Consider the following 26,583-nt stretch of genomic DNA (forward strand, 5'->3'; position numbering starts at 1 on the left):
AGGGCCAGTCAAAACACTGCCCAGAAATGCCCACCCCAAGTGTTAGCCGAGAAAACAAAACAAAAACACTCGCCACAAGAGAAGTGGGGCTGTAGTACTCGGTTTCCAGGGCTTCTAAGTCAGGTGACCCCAGCTTTATTTACTAAGGGTCACATCAAGGGCCTCCCCTCCATTCCTGAAACAAGTCCAGGAAAAATCCAGTTCACAGGTAGATGGTGTCATCTTCGGAGAAACCTGGTTTTCCCCAGTCCCTGCCTCCCCTTCCCCCCACCTCACCCCAAGCATTTCACTTTCAGTCTAAAAACAGAGTAAAGAACACTTGCCCACAGTAGGGAAAAAAAAAAATCACAAAAATATACGAAAACCCATCTCCTCTCCCCTCTGCGGCCTCTCATGATTACATCTGTTGGCGGGCAGACAGGCCCAGGTGAAGCTCCTCTGGCCAGCAGGCACCAAGGTGGAGAGCCCTCCCCGGCAGCGCCTTGGCCTCCTAAGAGTTCCTAACAGCACGGCGCCATGGGCGGCGGGGAGGGCGCAGGGAGGGCGAGGACAGACGCACTTCAGGCAGAGGACAGCGGGCAGTCTGGCCTTCCCACCGGGGCAGAAAACAGAAGAGAAACGAAAAGTGTGAAGGAGGAAGACTAAAGACAATCACCTAGAGCAAGCAGGGGAAGGGAAGGGAGAGACGGGAGAATGAGAGGCCCTCCCTCCTGGCTGTGGGGCATGACAAGGACATGGGGGGGCCTGGGCTGACAGATCTCTGAAAAGGACCTCAGAGTTGGTCTCTGAGCAGGGTCCATTCAAGTGCTATGCTGGAGAAGAGTGGCCTGTCCATTTGGGCCATTGGCATTCTCCCATTTACCTGGGGGCCAAGTAAAAGCTAGTGGGGAAGGGGCATTCCTCTTCCCTGGAAGAAAGAGGGAAGGATGTCACAGAGGGAAAACAAGAAAAGGGGGCAGCCACGGGTCCTGCAGGGAAAGCACTGGATTTCTCAAGTCCTTTATCCAGAACTCAACACCACTGGTTCCCCCAAGGGCTCCCACTCCACCGACCATTGTCAGCTCCGTCTCCCATAACAGCACATCCCCAGTGGTGGAAACAGCTCTGGACAGTGCCAGATTCCTGGCCTGAAGCAGGATCTCTTTCTTTGATGTGCCCCACCTTCAGCACACTTCACTGGCCAGATTTCATGTTCTCATGAGAGGACTCGATACAATTTGGACAAGGGGAGCTAAGAGGGGTGTCTAAGGCAGTGGAAGCAGACACAAGCAACTGAGAGCCCCAGACGAAAGCCAGCGGTGGGCCAAGGCAGGGGCCAGGCCAGACCAGGCCAGGTGTGTGAGTTAAGGCAAACACAGTACAGAGGCGCTCCAAGATGGCTCACCAAGCCCTAGCGGCAATGTTAGTCGGTCTTCCGCCCCAGTCTCTTAAACACACTAATAGTGCCTGTGTTGTCCATCTGCGCACTATGGCCCTCACTTGAGCTGCTCACCCTCGGGCCTGCCAAGGTCCTCTTTATGGTAACCTTGAACTCAGCTGGGGACTTACTCTTTGTGCTGGTGACTTGGCTGTCCTGAGCCTCTGGTGGAAGAGTGGCTTTGCCAAGTCTCTGGATGACGCTGACTTTGGGCAATGCTTCTGGCTTTCTCTCAGCAGAGGGGCCCTGGCTGCCCCCTAAACGCCGAAGAGTGGCTGGGACCGGCTTGGGCTCTGAGCTGGTAGCTTTGGCCTTGATGGTCACCCCCAGGGGGCTGCTGTCCTTGGTAAAGGACTTGCCCATCCTCTTCAGGACCCCAGCATATTGTAAGACGGAGCTGTCATCATCACTGTCTCCTGCCCGCTCCTCGTCTGTCTCCAGGGCATCACCCAGTCGGCTGAAGACACCTGTGGGCTACATTGGAATTAAAGGGGTCACCAGTTAGAGCAAAGGATGAACTAGGACATTAAGGGAGGAAACACAAGAGCTTTCCACACATTTCCCTTCCCCCCATCTCACCTTACTCCCAGTTGTTGTGTCAGCCTTGGTCTCAGCGCCAAGCCGGTCAAATACAGATGTTCTCTGGACACCTGGAAGGGAAGTCAGTCATGCTGAGTGCCCTGATGGCCACAGCCCTATGCTGGGTACTGTTGGAGATACCAAGGAAGAAGACACAGTCCCTACCCTGAAAAACACCTGGGCTTGTGGAGAAGCTACAGCAATCCTCAGAGGTCTCAAAGGGTAGGTATGGGGTACAGGTATGTGAAACAAATGGAAAAGATGGGATCCAGGACATAATGAGATGGCTGAACTAAGTTGTAGGGACATGTCAGCAAGGAACCAAATTGTACATGATCCCCATAACACTAACACACCTAAAGCCCAGGACGTGGCTGATGAGGAGGCTCCCAGGTCTAGAACAAAGAGGCCTATGTTGGGGGCCAGACCTCCTGTCTGCCCTCTCCAGGCAGACCCTTAGGAAAGGCTCCCTTTGGAGAGGTAGGGGAGCCCCTGCCCTCACCTTTGGCCGCCTGCTGCTGCTCCAGGATCTTCCGTGTCCGAGGTGTGGTCCCCTTGGGCATGGTGATGATGTATTTCCCTTCCATCTCTGCAGTCACTCGGCGCCTCCGCTTCACTGGCACAGAGGCATTCTCCTCTTCAAGCTGGTCCAGAGCTAGGAGGGGTCAAATGTGACATAATGGGCAGCTGGGTCAGGCACCCTCAGAAACATTCTAGAATGGGGGAAGGAAGGGCTCCATCACTCCAAATGGGGAACACAATCAGAAAATTGCCCCTCTTCCCACCTTCCATCTCATTTCACTCACAGGACTCAAAGCTTTGGAATTTCTTTCTAGGGAACATCTGAATAACCTCACCAAAGCTCTCCCAGGAAGATGCAATCAGTGAGAGGATCCCCCAGGGGGCAGAAGCCCCCCAGAGGCACTTGGCCACCCCCCCATCCTCACAGAGGCCCCACCACTGTACTCCCCATACCAGCAGCTTTGGCGTGCTTAGCAGCCATCTTGTTGGAGACGGTAACCGAGATCTTAGAGGCACTGGCATCAGGACGCCTGGCAGGGGTGCTGGGGGGGGAGTCCCGACTCAGGCTATTAGCAATCATCCGAGAGGCAGCTGGAGAAGTGGCAAAGGGGAAACGACACTTACGAGCAGGGCTTGGACCATCAAAACCTGTGGAGTGGGGTTGGGGGACAGCCACTGGGTTCTAACTGGTCAGCAGGAGTGACCTGGACTTGACCTCCTCAAAGCTCTGAAGAAATAAAGCCAAGCCACAGAGAAATCAGAGAAGACACGGCCGCAAAGGAAGGGGAAATGGGCACTGAAGCTTGGCTTTCAGCTCGCCTCCACTGTGGTTCTTACAGTAAAATCTATCCCCCTTCCAGATGTGAGGAAGGCTTTCTGTGCATTAGTTCCTATGACTCTCCCAATACTCTTGTAGCGTGTGATGGGAGGATTATTGGTCAAAAAACTGAGGCTCGGCCAGAGCCGTGCCATAGAAGAAGAGCAAGGCATCCCTCACCATGCCCCACCACACCCCACCACTGCCCTAGTGCACACAGTGACTACTCTCATGGGCACCAACCCTGAGTGCCCAGAATTGCTAAGCAGGGAGCCCTCACAGACAAACTCACCGCTGGTCGCGCTGCGCCTGAGCTCTGCCTGCAGGTGGCTGGGGCTGGAAGCCAAGGACTCGGCAGCCGCTTTGCACACATCCTGTCAAAGACAAGACAGGTAAAAACATCGCCAAGACAAGGGTCCCTGGTGCCCTGGACACCTCTTAGTGCGCAGAGGCCTGGCTAGCTCTAAATGATCAAAGGGAAGCTGTTATTGACAGTGACAGAACTGGGACAGTCTGGCTCCTCTAGGCATGTAAGCTCAGGCCTTGGCTATGTGGGACCTGGAGCAAACTGCCCCCACTGGCGGCCCTCACTTCTCTCGTGTCTGGCAGTGTGGCACCATGGAGACGGTCAGAGAGACCTCAGTTGGACTTTGGCCTCTGCTGCTTCCCGGCTTGTGTGACCATGAGCTAGCCTGGCCTCCTTGTAAAATGCATATCTTCATTCTGGGACACTGAGCTCGTGGGCCACCATGAGGCCCAAATGAAGGACGCCTGTCTGGTGCTTCCCAATGTTGATAATTACATCACCTCGAATGTATATCCCAGATAGTTCTGCTGGGGGAGGGGGGCAGAGGCTTTGCTCCTAGCCCATTTCACTTGATGTCAGGCACCACATAATCTAGGAAAGGGCTGAGACCCAGTAGAGCATCATGGGGTCTACCTGTCTCCCAAGCAAAGAGTCTAAGGAAGCCTCCTGGTATAACAGGTGAAAAAAAAGGAAACACCAACTCACTCCTCTTGTTCTTTGATCATGGAAGACCACAAAGCAGGAAACAGAGACAAGCACCCTTCTGCCCCTATGACACACCAGCCTCTCAGAATACCTTATGGGGGGGTGGGTTCCCATACCCCCATAAGGACAGTCTGAGTCAAGGGGCTGCACTCCCTTGGGGAACCATTCTGCCCAAGCTGGCCTCACCCACCTGGCGGTACACCACTTTGGCATGCTTGAGGATGGCAATGATGTCACCCACCACAGTCACACCAAGCTCATTCATGATCTCCTTATTCAGGTCTAGCAGCATGTTCTTCTGGATCCTGTGGGAAATGCTGGGTAGTGAGCAGAGGAGCACAGGCCAGGGCACTAACCTACCCTCCTTCCCCATGGTGGAACTGCCTTACCGATTATCTACAAACATGACTGCGTAGTTGACAGCAGGCCCTGGGGGGATCCCAGCTTCCTTGAAGAACTGGATCCATTCTGATGTAGCTATGGAGAGACAGAAAGGAAGTCAGAGAACCAATGATGTATCTTGTCAACCCCAAAATATGTTGCATCCTGGCTCCTGTGCCACCCAGCCTCCTTCTTCACAACAAAACCCAGTCTTATAGACATGGAAGCGCCTCCGGCTTAGCTGAGTCCCAGCTAAATGCCCACCCCTCATTCCGTTGTCAGTGATAGCATATCACAGAATGTCCAAGTTGGACAATATCTCTGATGTAGAACTCCACAAAGATGCCCTCCCCGAAAGGTCCCCTTTTATCCAAGAAACCCTCCTGGGAGCAGAGCCCAGCACGCCCAGACACAATCCACTTCACTTTAGGGCAGATCTAGTTGTTAGTAAGTTTTTCCTTACTTTAATCTTAAACTTGCCTCTAAGTTCTACCCACTGTCCTTTGGTGAGAGGTGTTCTAGAGGTCTTCCCCTGCCATCTTTTTGTGTCCTTAGAGACATCCTTCCTTCCTTCCGCTTAAGTACTCCCTTCTAAGGCACAACTTCCCCAGATCTCGTGGCCAACCCTCACAGGTCACCCTCTTGGGGTCCTTCACTATCCTCTGGGCCCTTGGAAGAGCATCCAGGGGGAAAACGGCAAATCTACTAAGGAATGGCTAAACAAATTACGGTATATAAATGCAATGGAATATTATTTCACCCTAAGAAACGATGAAGGGGATGGTTGCAGGGAAACCAAGGAAGACTTGTAGGTTATGATGCAAAGTGGAGTAGGTGGAACCAGAAAAACAATTTATGCATAACAATAACACTGCAAAGAAGTCAACTAGGAAAGACATAAGGACTCATCAGTACAATGACCAGCTACAATTCCTGAGGACTAATGAGGAAGCATGCTACCTTGTTACAAGAGTTCTGGATTTGGGTTTTTTTCCAGTTTTGAGGTGGTGGAGGGGAAGAAGGGGGTGGGCTTAGGGATAGAGTAGCAAGAAAAGAAAGAAAAAAAAATCATGAAGTTTTGTTTTTTTTACAAGACAACAGAAGGAAGGCCAGAAAGAATCACAGACAAGGAAGACAGCTTCGAAATTACATGTTGAATTTATTCCACATTTAAAAAGAAAAGTAAGCCGTACATAAGAGAGTCACAGTTCCGTGTACAATTCTCTTTTTCTGTTCTATGATACATATATGTACACACACACATATGTGTGTATAAGTGCTCACTTTGCTGAAGTGCAGGATAAAAAGAAGGTTCTAAAGAGCGCTCAGGAGGCCATAATCACTGGGCACACCTATATGTGTAACACATGGTAATTAACAGGTAGCTCTTAGTTAGCATGGAGGCAGCTGGCGGCACAGTGGATACAGCGTTGGGCCTCAGGTCAGGAAGACCTGGGTTCCAGTACAGCCTTGGACACTTCACTAGCTGTGTGAGCCTTGGCTAATCACTAAATCTTTGCCTGTCTCAGCATCCCTCAAAACGGATAATACTAGCACCTACTTCCCAAGGCTGCTGGGAGATCAAATGAGATGATATTTGTAAAATTTCTTTAAAAAGCACCTAGCACAGTGCCTGGCACATAGTAGGTGCTCTATCAATGTTTATTCTCTTTCCCCTCCCCAGTTCTAAGATGCTTTACCTACGTTAACTAATTGGATGCAGAAGTTAACACATCCCATCAGACTGCCAAATGCTCCAGGTTAGGAGAGGATTCCATAAAGCTAAGGAGGTCAGCCTGCTCTGCTCAGGAGGAAGAGGGAAAACGAAGACCCACTTGTGGGACCAACCTCAAAAGGAAAGAGGAACCTAGACCTCAAGCAAACTCCTTTCAGCCCATGGTCTTTCTTTGCATCTGGCTACGAGCCTCAGAGTAAGAGCTTACCTTCACAGCAGAAGCACCAGCAGGCTGAGGATGCCGCTGCACCCGTTTATGCCACCATGCAGGCAAACACACTTGTGCCCACATGACTGCTCCCCAACGCCTAGGAACGTACACACGCGCGTTCCTGCATTGGAATGCTCTGCAGGCCATCAGAAGGTCCCCAGAGCTACACACACAGACACTCCTAAGGGTCTCCCTCTCCATTATATTCTCCACTCATTGCTAGTGATTTTCCTAAAGCCCAGGTCAGACCACATTGCTGCCCAATCAACAAACTCCAGGGTCTCCCTATTCCCTCTGGGACCAAGGTGAGCTTCCTTTGTCGGACTTTTTCGATCCTTTTACAGACTGCCCCCACCCCCCCAAGGGACCTTTTCAGCCCAATCTCCCATCACTCCCCTTCCTACCTCTGTGGGCTTTTGAGGCCGCACATCATCACCCCTCCCCCCACCCTGTGCATCTCCCAGGCCTGGAATCTGCTCCCTCTCACCTCCTCCTCCTCCACACAAGAGCCCTCATAGGCTCAAGCACCACCTCCTACAGGAAGCCTTTGGTAATCCTCCGATTATTAACATCCTCCCCCTCCCTCAAGTGCCTTGTATTTACTTCATATTCATTCTAGGAGTGCTTGAGGGTAGGGACTACTTCATTTTGTCCTTGTAACCTTACTGCCTACCAAGATGCCTAGCATACAGTGTTTCATTCATGTTTACTGTTGTACATGCACACCCCTCCCAGTTTCTGCTGGAGGCCCTTCTCTAAGATGTCACCTTCCATCACCTCTGTATCAATCCTGTTACATACATCATTATTTACAGGTTCTCTTCCCCTGTCCGAATGTGAGCCCCTTGAGGGCAGGGACACTGGTTTTGATGCCTGGCACACAACAGGCACTTAATAACTGCTTGCTGAAGGAAGAGCAGCTCAGAACTGGAATGGCACTTGGAGAGGAACCATATGAATGGACTGTTCAGCAGGAAGCGCCCCTGATCCAGTCCCTGACCAGGGTCCCGTTAGCTCTGCTTGCAGGCCAGAGACCCCAGGAGCCCACGCCAGCTTCAGAGGGCTCAGGTAATCATGCTTCCCCCCAGCATCCTGCAGTCCCAGCTGCGCTCCACAACATAAAGCCTGGAGTGAAAAGGCAGGGAAGGAGGCTCCAGTCCCTTCTAATACTCTCAACAAAACTTGCTAAGCCTAAGAAGGAACTGGCCAGAATCCATGGGGAGAACTGTCTGTAGAAAAAGAGCCAAGCAATCCCCAGGGCTGGAACTTTCCCAGGCTACCTGGGAAGACCCACAGAACAGGCCTGAGCCTGGAACACCTTGGTCCTCTGAACCTCAGAGGGAGCGGAATGGAATATTCTCACCAAAGCTGCAGCTGGGATAAGGCAGAGAGAAGAGGGAAAGGGGCCCTTTACAGGAGCCCTAAGCATGGCTTCTGGGGCTAGAGTCCTCAGCCTGCATTCCACACGCCAGCAGCTGTCACTGTCACTATAACACACAGGGTCTGCCTCCATGACAGCTAACCCAACCGCCAGTGCCCTCATCAAGTGGACTTCACGGGGCGGGGGGGGGGGGGGGGGGGGGGCCTTACAGACTCACCCATTGTCACAGACACCATCTTCTCCCCAGGCACAACCAAGCCGGCACTCCCCAAAGTAGCCTGGTGGGGGGGGGGGGGGGGCAGAAAGAAGAGGCTTGTGAGAAGGCTCTTCACCAGGGCTGGCATTCCTGGGCTCAGGTTCAGAGCTCAGGAATAGCTGGTGACCAGCTGTCAGGAAATCACCCAGAGGCCTTCACTGCCACTGCAATGACCCCCCTCCCCCCAGCCCTGAAACCCAAGGCGACATTCAGAGAGCCCCTTCTCAGGGCTCATTTCCCACGCTTTCAGGAAAGGACCTGGCTGTTTTTAAGGGGGCAGGAGGGCCTAGAAGAGAGTGCGGGATGACCAGAAACTGTCTCAGAGGAGTGGGGGATATTTTTATTGTGGACTATCCCCCAATCCCCTTCTAACTTCCTCACCCTCCCCTTGCCTTTTCTTCTCTTTCCTCTTACACCTAGTTCCTCCACCACTTCTCCTCTATCCCATTAACAACCACCCTCTTCCTTCCTCTCTCACTAACCTCCACTCCTTTTTCAACAAATGTAAACACTTACTAAGCCTCTACTATGAGCAAGACCCTTGCTAGGTACTGGGGAAAATACAAATATTAAATAAAAGTCTCTGTCCTCAAAAAGCTTAGATTCTGACAGGTGAAATAAGGCAGTTAGGGGGCGCTGCACTTCGCCTCAGAAAAATCTGAATTCAAATCCTACTTCAAACACTTACTAGCTGTGTGCTCCTGGGAAAGTCACTTAATTTCTGCTGCCTCAGTTTCCTCAGCTGTAAAAGAAGGATAATAATAGCATCGACCTCCCAGGGGTTGTGAGGGTCAAATAAGTTAATACTTGTAAAGCTCTTTGCAAACCTTAGAGTGCTATGTGAAAGTTAGCTATCATTATTAAGACAAAGACACAAAGATGACTAACAGATGAGAATGTGTGAACATTTTGCATGCATTTTCTGACTCGCTTTCCTGTTGGGGTCTCACCTTCCTCCCTCCCTTTCTTCCGAATCTCCAAGGGCTCGCCTGCCCCCCCCCAGCTTATTTTAGGTAAGGCTCCCTATTTCTCCCCCAGCCTGAGGAGGGTCCCAGAGTTGGGGAGTGGTCGGGCTCCAACAGGACCCCCAAAATCTGGCTTTCGTCGATATTCGGGCACCCTCATTGTAATAACCCACAGCATTCCCGGACGCCCCCTCATTCTACCCTCACAGCAGCCCGAGTGGAAGGCACCTGCTCCAGTCCCCGGCTTTGGGCACCCGGACTCGCCGAGGGTCCCACGTGCGGAGGGTCTGGGCCTGGGCCTGGATGTGGCTTCCTCTGCAATCCTGGGTATCTGAATTTCTGAATTTAAAGGCATGACTGAGAGGTTTGGGTGGGGGATGCCCAGGCTCTGCCGGTCTGACTGTGCCCAAGGGATGAGCCCCCTCAGCTGGGGGAGGGGAGAGGAGGGTTAGGAGGGGGAGGGGCGGAGGGATCAGGGGGAGGCTCCGCGGGCCCGGGTCAGCTGAGCCTGCCCCGGCCCCGACCCCGACCCCGCCTCCGCCTCCCGCTAGACTGGAAGCTCCTCAGGGGCAGGGGCCGGCACTTTCTATCCTGATCTCGGGGGCCCCGGGACATCCCGACACTCAGCAAACATTCCCGGGGCTGGGGACCTCCGCCCCCTGCCACTGCACAGAGGAGGGAAACTGAGGCCCAGAGGGGCCGGGGCACGATTCCAGGAGTCACGCAGCGACTTCCGGCACCCACCCGCTCGCCTTCCCTACCTCGCAGTGCCGGGGCCGGCTCCCCCCTTACCTGTCACGGGTCTCAGGCTCCCGCCCTCTGCCCGGAGCCAACGGACCCCCCCCCCCCCCACCCGCCTCAGTCCCGGCTGGACCGGAAATACCACTCAGCGCGCGCCGGAAGAGGCCCTCCCCGGGAGGGGAGTGGGGCCGCTCTAGCTGCGGCCGCGACCATAGAGCAGGCCGGCTCCCTCCGCCCCCACCATCCCTCGGGACACGTGACCCAAAGTGTGGGCGCGGGCCGAACAACAGGCTCCAACCCCCCACCCTCCCCACCCTCAGGCCGGAGGCCCCCGGAAGAGGTGGAGGCCCCGCCTAGCGCTGCACTGCCCGGAGAACCCCCAAAGCAGTTGAGGCTGCGCGCACGCGCCCCGGAGGAAGTTTTCAGTAGCGGAGTTTGAGTGAAAGAAAACTAGCGCGCATGCGCCACCTATGCGTCCCTAGCTGATCCCTCCGCCTCTCCGTAGGCTGGGCTGGGGCGTTCTCTCCTCCTGGGGGCGGCACCGGGAGCTAGGCCATCTGAATCACCGTCACCCGCTCCATCCGTGGGTCCCTTCCCCGGCCCCCGGCCCTGGGTAAGTCAGAGGCTTGGGGAATGACGGATTTAAAAAGGGCCTTAATGCCCGCCTGCGGCGCCGACGCCAAGGTCGCGGACGGCCGGGGGCTTTCCTCGCCCTGGGACCCCCGCCCCTAGGTACAGCCCAGGGCTCCGCGGGTGTCCGTGAAGCGCCTGCGGGGCTGGAGGCCCGGTGTCCCCCGCCCTCTGTAATCCACTTCAATCCAGTGCACGTCTATTAAGCGCCTACTCTGTGCCAGGCACTGGCCTAAGCGCTGGGCTACAGAAAGAGGCCAGAGACAGCCCCTGTCTCCCTGTCTACCGGAGAGCCAGTATGCGAACAACTACACTGGATAAATGGGAGATAATCAAAGGGGGGAAAGAATAAGCATTTATATAGCACCTACTGTGTGCCAGCCACTGGCCTAAGTGCTGGGATAAAAAAGAGGCTAGAGACAGCCCCTGACCTCGAGGAGCCCACCATCTACTGGGAGAGCCAGCATGCGAACACAACTATACACTGGATAAATGGGAGATAATCAAAGGGGGAATGGAATAAGCATTTATATAGCTCCTACTGTGTGCCAGGCAGTGGCCTAAGCACTGGGATAAAAAAGAGGCCAGAGACAGCCCCTGCCCTGGAGGAGCACATACTCTAAAGAGAAAGAGTATGTATATGGAGGATACAAGTTTCCCTACCTTCTTTAAGTCCCAACTGAATTCCCACCTTCTCCAGAAGTCTTTCCCAACCCCTCTCAATCCCAGGCTCTTCCCTTTTTTAATCATTTCCTGAACATTTTGTATCTAGCTTGCTTTGTATGTATTTGCTTGCATGTTGTCTCCCCCTTTAGATTGTAAGCTCCTTGAGGGCTGTCTTTTGCCTCTTTGTACCACTTAACCCAGTACCTGACGTGTAGTGGGTACTTAATAATGGCGGTTGATTATTGATAGCTCACAGTCTTATGATGGAGACTGTAAACAGGATAAATTGGAGATTATTAAGTGGGGGTAGGGAGACATTGTACAGCAAGCCATGGTGCTAAGAGCTGGAGATTCAAAATGAGGCAAAAAGACTGTCCTTTCTCTCAAAGAACTCACTATCTAATGAGAGACAGCATGTAAACAAACTGTACCCAGGATCAGTGGGAGATAGTCAGCCCAGGGAAGGCTTCCTAGAAAAGGCAACTTTAGCTGGGACCTGGGATGGGAAGGAAGCTCAGAGGCTGAGGTGAGGTCAGCCATTCCTCATCCTGCCAGCGAGATCCCACGTTCCTGGAGTACTTCAGCTGCATCCCTCCTTTGCCCCCACCCCCTAGGGCCTTGCCCTGTATTTGCCTTGATAGAACTCCTATTCCTTCCATGTAAAATATAAGTGCCTTGAGGTCAGGGACTGTCTTTTTTTTCCCTTTTGGATCCTTAGTTCTTAGCAAGTGTCTCGTGCATGTAACGGGTCTCATTGCTTTATAAATGTTCATTCAAGGAATAAATGAGTTGTTGCAGTGACAAAATCAGCATTCAGACCCAGGTCTTCGGACTCAATCTTGTAGGCTTTCCACCACCATATTGCCTCTGGGTTTAGAGCTCACATAGCCCTTTAAAGTGAGAAAAGCATCTTGTCCAAAGTCGTAGAGGTAGCGCATGGAAGCTCTGTGATAGGAATCCTGCCCCCCTGAGTCCAAGTTCAACGTCTTTTGGTCCTCACTCTCCCTCTCTAAAAAGGTTCAGTGGAGCCAGCATTAAGGCTGGTGTTGGATTTGGTATCAGAGGACTGGGATACTCTGACGCTGTAGCTCCGGGTCCCTAACTGATAATAAGAGGGGACTCTAGGGTCCCTTCCAGCTCTGATATTCCATGGACTAGAGGACAGTGGGCTATCCATGTCCTTCTGGGTGACCACTACTAGGTCATTGTGTCCCTCACCTTCACCTGCCTCTTCTATAAAACAGGGAAAATAAAACCTGCCCTTCCTTTGTGGGAGTTGTGAAGAGTGTACTTTGTCTAATCAAATGAACAAGCATTTACTAAGTGATTCCTGTGTGCTCAGGGCTGGGGATGCAAATACAAAAAAAGAAAGCCAGCTCATTTTCTAATGAGAGAAGACCTCGACCTCACCTAAACAGGAAGGGAGGAGGAGGTGGAGGAGGTGCCCAGTCCGGAGCCATGATGGAGGTGGCCAGAGGGGGCTTGCTCTGGACCCTTAAAGTGCTCCTGCTAGCTGCTGCTAAGGAAAGAGACCACGTAGGGTCACAGTCAACAGTAAGGCCTGCTACTCCTGATTGCCAAGGTCCGTAATCTGTCCTGTCGGACTCTGCTGTCCAAGATCCTGGAGTTAGTTTGTCATTTCCCTCTCCAGCCATGCTGTGTATTAACACTAACTGACATTTATAGGATACCTACTGTGGGGCAGCCAGCTGGCTCAGTGGAGAGAGCCCTGGCTTTGGAGTCAGGAGGACCTGAGTTCAAATGCAACCTTAGACACTTACTAGCTGTGTGACCCTAGGCAAGTCATTTAACCCCGATTATCTAAAAAACGCCAACAGACAGACACCTGCTGTGTGTCAGGCACTTTGCAAATATTATTTCATTTGATCCCCACAACAACCCTGAAAATTAGGTTCTATTATGCCCATTTTACAGATGAGGAAACAGACAAATAGGTAAAGTGACTTGGCCAGGATCACACAGCTAGTAAGTGGCTGAGGTCACATTTGAACTCAGGTCTTCCTGACTTCAGGCCCAGCGCTGTCTCCACTGAGCCACCCCACTGCCTCTTATTAGCTGTGTGCAGCCTTGGGTTTCCTCCTCTGTAAAATAGGCGGGGTCTCATGCAGCTCTGAACCCTATCAAGCTTGGGACTTGCCAAGGTTACATAGCTGGAAACAAAGTAGAAGAGTAGCAAGGATGACACTTTGTTTCTGTAGAGATGCTGCTGCCATCTGCTCTGCTACACTGTAGCAATGACTCCTCTCTAACAGCGAAGGTCTGTCCGAGTCAGGACCTCAGGCATACAATTCTCCGCTAACATTCCCTCCAAAGTAACCCTTGGGGGGCAAAGGCTATGCCTGGGGAGTGTGAGCCTGGACACGCTCAGGAGGAAGCTAAACATGGACAGAGAAGTTTTTCAGCCTCATGAGCTCCTGGTTGTCCTCTAAGGCTTGGGAGGCTGGGAGGGATGTTGGGGATGGGGGGGCGGGGCGGGGGCGTCGGTGCTAGAATAGAGCCCACTTATGTTAACATAGCTGATGAAATCACAGAGTTTTGGAGAGGTACTAATTGCTTACTTTTATCAGTACACAGTACGGCAATACAGCTAGGTGGCGCCATAGTGCATAGAGCACCAGGCCTGGAGTCAGGAAGACTCATCTTCCTGACTTCTAATCTGGCCTCAGACACTTCCAAGCTGTGTGACCCTGAGCAAGTCCCTTCACCCTGTTTGCCTCAGTTTCCACATCTGTAAAATGAGCTGGGGAAGGAAATGGCAAATCGCTCCAGGATCCCTGCCAAGAAAAGCCAAATGGGGTCACGAAGAGTCAGATGCAACTGAGACAGCTGAACGGCAACGTTTATCACAAGTTCGTTCAGCCAGTACGAGTACCTACTATGTGCTAGGCACTGGGCTAACTGCTGGAGATACAAATCATGAACAAATGAATGGAAAAAATACTTATTAAACACTTGATATGTGCTCAGAGCTGAGGATTCAGCTAGAAAAGCAAGACAGCCCCTGCACTCAAGGAGCTTCCATTCTAACAGAGTGGAAACCATTTTTGTTTAGTCATTTTCAGTTGTGTCTGATTCTTTGTGACCCCATTTGGATTTCTTGGCAAAGATACTGGAGTGGTTTGCCATTTCCTTCTCCAGCTCATTTTCCAGATGAGGAAACTGAGGCAAACAAGGTTAACTGCCACTCAGCTGCCCTGAAGGCAGAGATGAGAAGAGACCTTTGCAGTCCTGGGGTATGGTGGGTGGGTGGGGGACAAGCCTGTTCTAAATCATTGTGGGGGGTGGGGGGAGAGGCACTGCAAGCAGGACAGCCTGCCTAGAAGGAGAAGGAGGGAGTACAGTCAAATGAAGTCTGTCTGGTAAGCTAGATGGCAGCTGGATAGCAAAGGGCTTAAAAAACCAGAGGAGTCATATTTGAGCCTAAAAACACCAAAGAATGGCAGAAACACCTGGGTGGGGGCTGGGGGGTGGGGAGGGCAGGGTCTGACCTGTGCTTTGGGAATATCATTGGGCACCTGTGAAGTTGGAGTGGAATGGGGAGAGCCTGGAGGCAGGGAACCCATTAGGTCTGGGAGAGGGGATGCAGAACTGAACTAAGGTGGTGCCAGGGCCAGTGGAAAGGGGGGCACCATGGAGGTGAAATTGACAAGACTTGGCAGTGCATTGGGCATGAGAGATGTTGGGAAGTCAAGAAGGCCTCCCAGGGCATGGCCTAGCGAGCGGAGGGGTGGCAGTGGCCCTGGACGATTAAGGAAGTCAGGAGGAAGGTGGGTCTGGGGAAAGTTGAGTTCTGTTTTGGACGAGGTGAATGTAAGCTGCCTGCAGATGTCTCTTTGTGGGGTGTATGTGTCCCAGCAGGCTGGAGTGGTGCTCAGGTCCTCAGATTGTGGGAGGCAGCTGGGGAGGGTGAACAGGAATGATAATAGCCTTTCCTGTCCCTTTCACCCATCTCATTTTCCCACCAGGTCGAGGTCATTAGCTCTGTTTTATATAGGCGGAAGCTGGAGCTGTGGAGTTGCTGTCTTTTCCAAAGTCTCTGGGCTGTGGAGGGTCAGTGTGAGGGCTCAGCGCCCTGCCTCCTGGCTCCCATCTCTTTGCAGGCAGAAGAGGTGGTACAGGCACCAGGGTTAGCCAGTGTTTACCTGGTGCTCTATCTTGTAGGAGTCTCACAACCACCCAGAAAGTCAGGTAGAGCAGGTCTTGCTTCCCTCCATTGTGCAGGTAAGTTAACTGAGACTCTGGCATCCCTGGCTTTCCTAGGGTCACATGACTAGCAGTCTCTGGCCAAGCCCATCTGAAGGTGGAGGAGATTGGTGGTGGAGTCAGAGTATGTCCCAGAGGTGGAATCGCCAAGATTGGGCAATGACCTGGATATGAGAGACAGTGAAAAGTCAGGAAGGACTCCTAGGGCACAGTCTGGGGGGGTGGCAGAGGCAGGGTTTGTACCTGGGTCATGCCTGGCTCTGGACCCAACCCTTCCCACCACAGCGCTCCTCCTGGGAGCTAAGAATGAGAATAATGAATACCATAATCATAGAATTTCAGGTGTGCTTCTAGCTCAACCCACATTTGAAGAATTCCCTCTAAAACCCACCCAACAAATGGTCCACCAGCCTCTGCTCAAAGCCCTCCAGTGATGCTGAATTCACTACCTCCTGAGGCAGCTGATGGTAGGCTTGGGTAGCCCCGGTTGTTGGAAAGCTCCTGGGCCTCAAACCTGAGTTTACCTCTGCCATTTTCACCCTTCTCCCTAGAAGCAAATGTAGCCCAAAGTTGAATTAGCTCTCCTGGCTGTCATATCACATTGGAGTCATGAAGGAAATGTATTTATTGAGCACTTCCTGTATGCCAAAGACTGAGAACAGCAAATAGAAACCTGGGCCAATCCCAGGACTCAAAGAGTTCATATCCTACTAGGGAGAGATGAGACATATAGCAAGTCCTGGTGCTCCTTAGGGTGGAGCCCTAGGGCCCAGAGGGCACACAGTATGGGGGAATATGTTCTCTACCTCCAGTAACAGCTTGTTGTACAGTCATTTTTCATTTGTGTTGGACTCTGTGATCCCACTTGGGGTTTTCTTGCTAAAGATATAGGACTGGTTTGATATTTCCTTCTCCAGCTCATTTTACTCATGAGGATACTGAGGCAGACAGGGTCCAGTGACTTGCCTGAGTCACATAGCTAGGAAGTGTCAAGGGCTAGATTTGAACTCCAGAAGATGAGTCTTAACTCCGGGCCCGGCGCTCTGTGCACTATGGCGCCACCTAGCTGCCTTTCCATTAACAGCAGTAGACATAAAGCTTCCAGGTTTCCAAAGTGTGTGTTTTCACATACATTGTGTCATTCTGATCCTTGGAACTATTCCCTGAGGTAGGCAGGTAGGGCACAGTGGCTGGCCACACAGAAGTGGCATTCCTGCGGGGGCCTCCTGGCCTGCTTCTGACTCACATATACGGCAGCTGCAGGGCCCAGTGAGCCAGGTAGGCATTAGACAGGAGGGGGATACCGTGGCAAACGTGGGAATGCTAGAGATGAAATCTTGACTATCTCTTCTTGTCTGTGTGATCTTGGATAAGTCATCACCTCACTGACCTTTGTGTCCTCATTGGTAAAACGAGAGAGATGGGCTCAGTGACTTTGAAGGTTGCTCCAGCCCTGAAGCTGGCGTCCTGTGATTCAGAAAGAAAGGAGAGGCTGGTGCTACCTTAGGTCTGTTTGCCTTGGGAACACCTCCATCCCCAGCCCTGCACATCTGCTGGGGGGAGGTACTTAATGGAGCATGTGTGGATAAATTTCTCAGGGTCCGTGAACTTGGGTGGGTTCAGGGGAGTGGCTAGCACCTCTATTTTCACTGACCACTAACTGAATTCCTTAATTGTGAAAATAGGCAGCTAAGATGAGGGGACAGCTCAGGCTTTGCCAGACTACCCCACCCAAAGGTGAAGGAACTCTGGACTCCTGGGGAAGCAGGGGAGGCAGAAGGCAGAAGAGTCCCCAGGCCAGGGGCTCAGAGGCCATTGAGATTTCACAAAATTTCCAGCTGGAAAGAGCCTTTGGGATCATCTGGGCCAACCACTCTATTGGACAGATGAGGAAAATGACCTCCAGAGAGGAGGGAGCGTACAAGATCGTACAGGCAGTCTAGCAATCAGTCAATATGCATTTATTAAGCACCTACTGTGTACCATGCACTGTGGATACAAAAAGAGGCAAAAGTAACCCTTTTCTCAAGGAGCTACCAGTCTGACGGGGAGGAGACAAGAAGCAAATAAATATGTCCCAGCACTCTGCTCAGGATAAGTAAATAATAATGAAGAGAGGGAGGGCCCCAGCCTGCAGAGGGCTTGGGAAAGGCTCCCTGGAGAAGGGAGAGCTTATCCATCAGACTGCAGATCCCTGCCATGAGCAGAGGCAGCTGGCCTAGCAGAGAGGCAGGAGATCCCCCAGAATTCGACCTGTCTGCCTGTCACCAGCCCCTTGTATCACTCACACACACATACACATACACACACACACACATACACACATACACACACACACACACACACACACACACACACACACACACACACACACACACACACACACACAGTGACTCAGCCATGTGCCCATCCGCCCACCCAGCCTGGGAGTGGGAGAGAGCCCAGTGTCTGGGATCTCCAGACTGGTTGGCTTAAGTGGGGGGGAGGGAAGACTGCTTTGTTCCCAGAGCAGAGATGGCTCGGGGGTGGGGACTCCCCTGAGCTCACCACCGCCACCGTCTTTGCAGGCCCGACTGAGGTCTGCAGTGGTGTTGAGAGGGAGGTGTGGCCAGGCCCAGATACCGCCCTCAGTGGCTGCTGCCACTGCTGGGAGGTGGGGCCAGCCACTGACTGATCCAGCCCCTCGGCTGTCTCTGGAGCCTTCAGCCTGGCCTGTCTCCCCATTTGGGAGAAGAAAGGCATCGGGGGCCTTTGGGAGGACGCTCCTTCCAGGTAAGATAGAGCTGGGCCCCAAGCAAAGGCCTCTGAGGAGAGCCGGGGATTGACTGGGGACCTCGAGCCAGCCTGCAGAGAGGGGCCGGTCCTGGGAGTCTGGACCCTCCACCCCCAGCCCTGATTACTCCCCACTGCCCAGGGGTTGGGGTCCTCTGATCCACCCCTCCTTTCATTTCTCAGAGCTAACTGGGGCTCACGATGTACTCAGTGACGTAGGGTAAGGTTAGCTCCGACAAAGCCTTTGTAGATGGTTTCCAGGGAAGACACCTGGGTTCTCAGTCTCAGCCAGCCTGCGCTGCCGCCAGACTCCCCCCCCCCCCCAATTCCTGCTGCGGTTGGGGGAGTTGGGCCTTCTGCTATCACTCATGTTCTCCCCCACCACCTTCCATCAGAGGTTCCTGTAGGGAAACAATGGTGTATGATGGTCAGATAGGGTACTTTGCCCAACCATATCAACCTTGGGGGGCAGAGGCAGGGAATCAGGCTGCCTAGAAGCTCCTAGCACCCTAGAGGGCTGTGCTTATCAGCAGTGCTCAGGCCAGAAACCCAGCCTCGGAGCAGCACATCTGGCTCCTGCCTGCTGTGTGTCACAGATGCTTCTCTCAGGCATCTGTGAAATGGGCACAGTGGGAGAAAAATGCTTCATGCCCCTCAGAGGGCCATCCAAGTTCAAGCTGTGAGGATTTCTCTCTTTCGGGGCCCTGTCCTAGCATTCCTTTGGGGACCTCACAAGTTGCATAAGGCCTGCTGGTGGCCAATGTGTTTCCCCTTTTGAGGGGAAGAAGGTAGGGCATTCTGCCAGCAGACCCTGTGACCTTCCCCGTGGCCATGAGGGCCCTTCCCAGAGTGGACCAGGCTGAAATCCTGCTCATCTTCCTCACAGATTGGAGAGAGAGCTTGTCCTTCATCTGCCTGCCTGGCCCTGCCAGGGTTCCACTGAGGAAGATGAAGCTGCACACAGTGTACCAGCAGGTGAGGGCTGAGGGAATCTGAGGGAGACCAGCAGAGCTTAGGAGGCTGGGCCACCAGCCCCAGCTCCTCCTGTTACAGAGGATTTCCCAGGGAGCAGACCACGCTCCATCCTCCACATGCGTGCACACAGACACTCTGGGGTTTGGAAAGGGCTCTTTCATTATTTCTTCTCCCACAGTTGAAGCCACGCCCTGAGGAGCAGCTTCCTTCACCTGCTGTGTCCTGGAAACCAGGAGACAAGGTAGATCAGTTCCACCATACCCCTCCCCACCCCACTGCCCCCCCCCCCACACCTACACAACTCCCTCATCCAGGCACACTGTCCTCTGATGTCAGAAAGAAGTGCTTTCACCCTGGGTCCTGATGCCTCTATGTCTCCAGACGCCCTGGAGAGGTGGGGGCAGGAGGTCATGCTTGACTCAGCCTCCCTGAGAGGCTCCTCCCCACTAAGCCATTCTTTCCTTACCTTCCTCCAGAAAGTCCGATGGGTCCTGCTGATCGTGACACTGACAGCAATGGGCCTGGGTGCCCTGCTCACCCAGCTGCTGCTGTGGCCCAGGCTCAGGACTCCCCAAGAGAGGATACAGCCACCCCCCAACTCTGTCTGTGAGGATCCCTGCCAGTGAGTGCCCCATGGGAAGGGGCTGGGCCTGGGGGAAAGGCTTCCAGCCCCGATGCCAGAAGTGGGCAGATACTCATACCGTGTGTGTGTGTGTGTGTGTGTGTGTGTGTGTGTGTGTGTGTGTGACAGAGAGAGAGAGAGAGCCCTCGGGTACTCATGGTGTCCACCAGGAGGAAGAATTAGGCAGGAACCAGTGAAAAACCTGGGGGTCTCAGACCTACCCCCATCCCCGCTGGAGCCTTCACAGAGGGGCTTGGCCTGGGAAGAGGGACGTTCTCTGTCACTGCACATCCTGATCCTTCCCTTTCTTATTTACCTCCAGGATTGTCCTGGTAGAGAGCATCCCTGAGGGCCTCACCTTCCCCAAGGGTCCTGTCTACCCTTCCATCAGCCAGGCCTGGCTGGACCTGATGGCTGGGGCCCAGCACAGCCTTGACATCGCCTCTTTCTACTGGACTCTCACCAACAATGATACCCAGACCCAGGAGCCCTCTGCCCAACAGGTGTCCCCCTGCTCCTGCCTGGAGCCAGCTTAGGCGGGAGCTTCTGTGGGGAGCAAGACCAAGAGAGCTAGGGGAAGGGGAAGGGGGGACAGCCCCTCTGGGACAGCTCACACCAGGGAATGTTATGACTGCAGGAGACTTGGGAGGTATCTCAGCCAACCCCTTCATTCGGTAGACATGGGGCACCCAGGCATTTCGCTTGTTCCTCTCTCCTAGGGTGAGGAGATTCTCAGGCAGCTGCAGAGTCTGGTCCCAAGGGGTGTGTCCGTGCGTGTGGCTGTCAGCAAGCCCAGGGGTCCCCAACCCCAGGCTGACCTGCAGAGCCTTCTAAAGAGTGGTGAGTGTTGGGAGCCTGGGTTGCGGGAGCTGGGGCCAGCCAGGGACAAAGGACCCAGCATCTCTTCTCCCTTTGCCCCAGGGGCCCAAGTACGGATGGTGGATATGCAGAGACTGACGCATGGTGTCCTGCATACCAAATTCTGGGTAGTGGATCAAACCCATATCTACATTGGCAGTGCCAACATGGACTGGCGTTCTCTAACCCAGGTATGGAGCTAAGGATGCTGCCTCCCCTGCGAGGGCATCCTCCATCCACTCCCCTACTCCCTCTCAACTAGTTCCCCTTATTCCCAATTCAGCCATCTTACCAAGTGCCAGAACAAGAAAGGCACTAGCAGCCCAGGTTCAGAAGCAAGCTAGGAGGGCCCCAGAGCTTACTGGAGGGAGACAGCGTGTTTATGTCTAGATTAATACAAGACACTCTGAGAAGGGAGAGAGAAGTGTAGCTGCCACTGGGATCCAGGAAGGCTTCCCAGGCTGGGGTGGGGGAGGAAGGAAGACTAGGTTTCCCAAAGCCACAGAGGAGGAAGGGAGGGAGGGTTTCACAGATATGGGGCAGGTGCCTAGATAAATGCACACAGGTGAGAAAACATGTCAGGTTCAAGGAAGGACTCCCAACAACAGAGAGTTCATGAAGGGAATTTATGAAATAAGAATACAGGTAGAAAGCTAAGTTTGAGCCATATGGTAGAGAACCTTAAGGCCCAGGCTGAGGAGCTTAGCAGAAGCTGTGGGGAATTACTGCCACGGTTTTTGAGTGAGTAAGGAACAGGGTCAGGCCTATGTCAGGGACTTTGTTTTGGCTGCTGTGTGGAGGGTGCGTTGGAGAGAAGCCCATTGGGGAGACAAACCTGAACCAAGATGGCAGCTGAACGACTGGAGAGAAAAGGGTAGCTTTGAGATGGAATGGAGGTAGAGGCAGCCAGACTTCCATCCATAATCAATAAATGTTTATTAGGCACCTACTGTGTGCCAGGCTCTAGGCTAAGCTAAAACTTAGCAATTGATTGGATCTAGGAGAGAGGGAGGAGACAAAAGGGACTCAGAAGTTGTGAACCTGGGGGACTGGAAGGCTGACGAGGCCCTCAGGAGAAGTGGGGAAGCTTGGAGGGGGGCTGGGTTTATCCAGCAGAAGTCAGCAAGCATTTACTGAGTGCTGAGGATATCAAGAAAAATCTAGAAACAGTCTCTGTCCTCAAGGAGCTTACACTCCAACAGGAGAAACCTTGTATGGTTCTATATTCAATTGTTCTGGTAAGAGGATTGATGAAATCCTAAGCTGAGATGGTAGCTACGGGTGGAGAGAAGGGAGTGTAGACAGAGGCGTTGTGGACATAGAAACAGCAAGATGTGGCATGGAACGAGTGGGAGAAGTTGAGGAGGCCGCTGCGGTCTCTGGCCTTGGTAACTACGAGGGGAGCCGGCTTTCAACAGTGAGAGGGAAGTGAGTTTGAAGGGAAAGACAAGGAATTCCATTTTGGGTGAGTTGAGTTTGAGACGCCTACCTGGAGAGATGGCTGATGGGGCAGGGCCATAACTCAGGAGACAGCCTGGCTCTGGGGGCCATTTCCCAAGGGATGACAGCCGGACCATGGGAGCTGATGAGGTCACCAAGTACAGACAGAGGAAGAGCAAAGAGGACCCAGGACAGGGCCTTGAGGAACAGACCTTTGACTGACTCCAAACTTCATGGAATAGAACCGCTGCCGCCCTGGAGGACCCACCCCTAACCTAGAGCCTGCCCTAGCACCAAGATGGAGTAGGTGCTTTGAGCTTTGTTAAGTTGGATCCTCTACATGAAAGTGAGAAGTGAACCCAGATCCCTGAGACAGAATGTGGAAGAGGAGTGAAAAGGGGGCCTGAGAAGGCCCTGGGGGGACCTGGGAAATGGTGAATCATTAACACAGAGACCAAGAAGGGAGCAGTCATTGGAGCACCCAGGTGGCCTAGGGGAGAAACAGTGACCCAAAGTCAGGACACACCTAGTCAGCACCTAGTGTGTGCTGGGGAGCGCACGAGCCCTGGGGATACAAATCCAAGGAGTGAAGCTCTGGTGATGGGCCAAGAGCTCATACCCTGGCAGGCGGGCATGTGAGGGTATGGAGGCCAGAAAAGTAAAGCGAGTAAATGAAGTCTACGCTCAGTCATGTACTAATTCCAGTGGTTTGGGAACAAAGGCCTGAGGAGGTCAGGGAAGCCTCATGTCAGAGGGGGAGCCCCCAGCCACCTCTTAGAGGATGGAGGGCAGGGGCTGTGTCCCAGGGAGGGGGAGGGGGGGACTTGGGAGAAGTGCATGGACATCAGCTCTGGATCCCAGAGAGGGTCGATGGTGAGGCGTCCAGGACAGCTGTCCTGTTGGGGGTCAGCACCATTTCTGCCATTGGCACTACCTATCTGGGAAACAGGGCAAACCCTTCCTCAAGGAGCCGCTCTACACACACGCACCACACATCACACACCCACATACACACACCACATCTCACACACACAGACACCACACATACACACATGCTACAAATCACACACACACATGTATCACACACACACATACCCCCCACATACACTTACACCACACATACACACCATATGCACATTTATACACACACACAAACACATTCTCACACACATCACACACACACCGCATACCCCCACCTCTCCCACAAGACCAGGGCTTCTCTCCCTGTGGTCTGTCCTGCATGTGTTGCCCCACACACTTCTCTCAATACTAATAGCTGATGGTAATAGCTAATGTTTGTATGGTGCCTACTGTGTGCCCAGCACTGTGCTAAGAGCTTTGCCATCATCATCTCAATTGATCCTCAGGACAGCCCTGGGAAGTAAGAGCTATTATTATCCCCATTTTACAGATGAGGAAACTGAGGCAGACTGTGGTTAAGTAACTTGCCCAGGGTCACACAGCTAGGCAGTGAGTATCTGTGGCCCTCCAGGCCCAGCGTACCAGAAATAGGTAGAGATGGTCCAACCCAGACCCTGCTTTTGCTTAGCCGTTCAGATAAAGGGTCTTTAACAGCGTCATTCTGGTCCCCCATCCTTCAGCCCCACCCTACTCCCACTCCTCTCTCCATCCTGGCTTCTCTTTGGCCTTGGCCACTTGCAGGCAGTGAGGATGACCAAAGACTTCCGTGCCCATTAGACCCACTCCTGGGCCATCCCCACCTCTCGGGCCTCACCTGGCTGGTACAAATGACTAAAACAAAAAGTCAGGGTGGGGGCCGGGCAGGGAGGGTACTCTGCCTGCCCCACGTAGATGTAGCTGTTGAGTGCCCTCTGTTTTGGCAGGGTGCGGGCAAAGGGGCTGGGGCTCCCCATCAGCACTTTCCTCTGGAAAGGGGCTCACAGCCTCAGTGTGACCGAGTCAGTGCCCCTGGGCCTGGTTTCCTCATCTGTAAAATGAGGGGGTTGGGCTTGGTAGCCTCTATGGTCCGGAGGACCCTCTGAAGTAAGAACCATAAACATCACCCCGTTTTATAGATGGGAACCTGAGGTTCGGTGTTGGACAGCTCCATGCTTGGCTGTTCGCTCACTGTTTCCTATGGGCAGAAGGCCCGAGGCTGATGCTGACCTTGGTCCCCTAAACCCCCACTGGGCTGGGCTAGAGGGGACAGATCAGGGTGAGCACAGAATGGTCCGCAGAGGGTGGCTGCCCCCCGAGGGGCCCAGGCTTGGGGCAGCCCTCCCAGAACTCTCTGCATCCCGCCTGCAGGTGAAGGAGTTGGGGGTGGTCGTCTACAACTGCAGCTGCCTGGCCCAGGACCTGGCCAAAGTGTTCGAGGCGTACTGGTATCTGGGCCAGCCAGACAGCAGCATCCCCTCCCCCTGGCCAGACAATTACACCACCCACTACAATCTGGAGACCCCCATGGAGCTGCGTCTCAATGGCACCCCTTCCCAGGCCTTCCTCTCGGTAAGGAGCCCACCCTTCCGTAGTCTCTGCCTCGATGCCAAGATGTTCCCGTGCCCTCCTTCCCATGCCCCAGTCCAAGATTTGGGGGTGGGGAGGAGAGATGTAGCAGTACTGATTCTCTCCCTGGCCCCCCAGAGTGCTCCCCCATCACTGTGCCCGGGAGGCCGCACCCCAGACCTACGCGCCCTGCTCAGCCTGGTGAATGATGCCCGAGACTTTGTCTATGTTGCTGTTATGAACTATCTCCCCATCATGGAATATTCCCACCCTCGAAGGTGCATATGGCCTTTCTGTCGGGGGTGGAGGGGAAGCTTGTGGCAGGGACATAAGGAGCATGACAGGGAGGCCATGTGGGAATCGGGTATGGGTGGGAGGAAAGGAAGCTGAGGGGTGGCTCAGCACAAGGACCCCTCCCCAGGTTCTGGCCAGCCATTGATGATGCCCTTCGGCGTGCAGCCTTCGAGCGGGGGGTTCGGGTGAGGCTTCTGGTCAGCTGCTGGGGCCACTCGGAGCCTGCCTTGCGCCCCTTCCTCCTGTCCCTGGCTGCCCTCCAGGACAACCGCACCCACTATGATGTGCAAGTGGTAAGGAGACCCTTTCTGACACCTGTAGTCAGCAGCCGCCTCCTCCTCCGTCCCTGTCCTTGTGTCCCTGGCCCTGGCCCCTTCCCAGCTGGGCCTTGCTGAATCTGGGCCTTTCTCCATCCCTAGAAGCTATTCGTGATCCCCTCCAGTGAGGCCCAGGCCCGGATCCCTTACGCCCGTGTCAACCACAACAAGTACATGGTGACTGACCGAGCTGCCTATGTGGGTGAGTGATCCAAGGCCCCTCCCTCCTGGGCACCGGGGCTGTGAGCCGGCCTCCTGACCCTCTTGCTCCCCACCCTCAGGCACGTCCAACTGGTCTGGCAACTACTTCACGCAGACTGCGGGCTCGGCCCTGGTGGTGAATCAGAGTGAATCTCCTGGCCTCCGCGCACAACTGGAAGCCGTCTTCCTTCGAGACTGGGCCTCCCCGTACAGCCACGAGCTGGACAGCCCGGGCTTGGCTGACGGGCACTCCTGCCGCCTGCTGTGAGTGCCTTGTGCCCCAGTGCGTTGCCAGGGGCTCCAGGCCTGGCTCCCTCACACTGACCAGGAGCCTACTTCCGTGGGGTCTCTTCTGACCCACTGTCTCATCGTACTCTTGCTCCTGCATTACTCTCTCTCCCACCCCACACCTCGGTCTCTGCCCATCTCTGAGAGTCTCTGTTGCTGTCTCTGTCTGTCAGTCTTTGTGGCTTCCTGTCTTTTGAGGCTTCTGTCCAGCTTTGTGTGGATTTCTGTGATGTCCATCCTTTCCCCGTGTCTTCCTCCTGTATCTCCCTCCCATCTCTGTCTCTGCCTCAGAAACCTAGGCAGACTGTTTGACTAGGTGTTCCCGCCAGTGAAGGGCATGAGCCCAGGCAGAGCCAGGCTGGCAGAAGCTGGCCAGGTCCAGCCGGAGGCTTCCCCTCTTTCCCAGCTCTCCTTGAGGCTGTGGAATCAAGGGGCAGACGGGCCCTCCCTGGGGTGGAGTCCTCACCTCATGACGAAGGGAAGAAAGAAAGCCTTGGATGGGGGCCACCCCCTCCCTGCCCCACACCGAGCACTGGAGCTGCACCTGCAGCCAGGGATCCCAACAAGAATAAAGTGTCGATGAGGCAAGCCTCGTGTCTGCTGAGAGTTCTGGGGGGACCGGGTGCCATGGGACAGACTGCCCTTGGGGTACAGGACCACCTGTGGGCAGAATGGAGGAGCAGCATGTGGCAGCTGTGCTGGGGATTTCCAGATTTTCGGGGGCATGAGTGGGGGGTGGGAGAATCAGTATGAGTGAGCATGAGCAAGACGTGTGTTAGTGTTTTACATTGGCACCAGCAGTGGTAGGAAGGG

General features: G+C 53.9%; 2 protein-coding genes across 5 annotated transcripts; one reads left to right on the forward strand and one right to left on the reverse strand.

Moving 5' to 3' along the window:
* Positions 1-71: 71 nt before the first annotated feature.
* Positions 72-13,098, reverse strand: C2H19orf47 (chromosome 2 C19orf47 homolog). Of its 3 annotated transcripts, XM_036744619.1 has the most exons (11): positions 9,505-10,073; positions 9,000-9,053; positions 8,273-8,333; positions 4,737-4,824; positions 4,538-4,652; positions 3,628-3,709; positions 2,972-3,109; positions 2,499-2,651; positions 1,997-2,067; positions 1,549-1,891; positions 72-588 (listed from the first exon to the last, which is right to left on the reverse strand). In XM_036744619.1, the coding sequence occupies exons 3-11, from the start codon at positions 8,289-8,291 to the stop codon at positions 491-493; spliced, it is 1,107 nt and encodes a 368-aa protein (XP_036600514.1). In that variant the 5' UTR covers positions 8,292-8,333; positions 9,000-9,053; positions 9,505-10,073; the 3' UTR covers positions 72-490. The 3 variants fall into 3 exon arrangements, with proteins under 3 accessions (XP_036600514.1, XP_036600512.1, XP_036600513.1); XM_036744617.1 differs by having other exon boundaries at positions 72-1,891; positions 9,505-9,649; XM_036744618.1 differs by lacking the exons at positions 9,000-9,053; positions 9,505-10,073 and adding an exon at positions 13,095-13,098 and having other exon boundaries at positions 495-1,891.
* Positions 10,170-26,358, forward strand: PLD3 (phospholipase D family member 3). Of its 2 annotated transcripts, none has more exons than XM_036744615.1 (12): positions 10,170-10,630; positions 19,196-19,284; positions 19,463-19,525; positions 19,761-19,906; positions 20,229-20,409; positions 20,626-20,746; positions 20,828-20,955; positions 24,473-24,673; positions 24,809-24,948; positions 25,092-25,257; positions 25,384-25,483; positions 25,563-26,358. In XM_036744615.1, the coding sequence occupies exons 2-12, from the start codon at positions 19,258-19,260 to the stop codon at positions 25,748-25,750; spliced, it is 1,461 nt and encodes a 486-aa protein (XP_036600510.1). In that variant the 5' UTR covers positions 10,170-10,630; positions 19,196-19,257; the 3' UTR covers positions 25,751-26,358. The 2 variants fall into 2 exon arrangements, with proteins under 2 accessions (XP_036600510.1, XP_036600511.1); XM_036744616.1 differs by lacking the exon at positions 10,170-10,630 and adding an exon at positions 17,933-18,309 and having other exon boundaries at positions 25,563-26,356.
* The last annotated feature ends 225 nt before the right edge of the window (positions 26,359-26,583 follow it).

The sequence above is a fragment of the Trichosurus vulpecula genome, chromosome 2 (genome assembly GCF_011100635.1).
Source record: "Trichosurus vulpecula isolate mTriVul1 chromosome 2, mTriVul1.pri, whole genome shotgun sequence".
NCBI classification, from domain to species: domain Eukaryota; kingdom Metazoa; phylum Chordata; class Mammalia; order Diprotodontia; family Phalangeridae; genus Trichosurus; species Trichosurus vulpecula.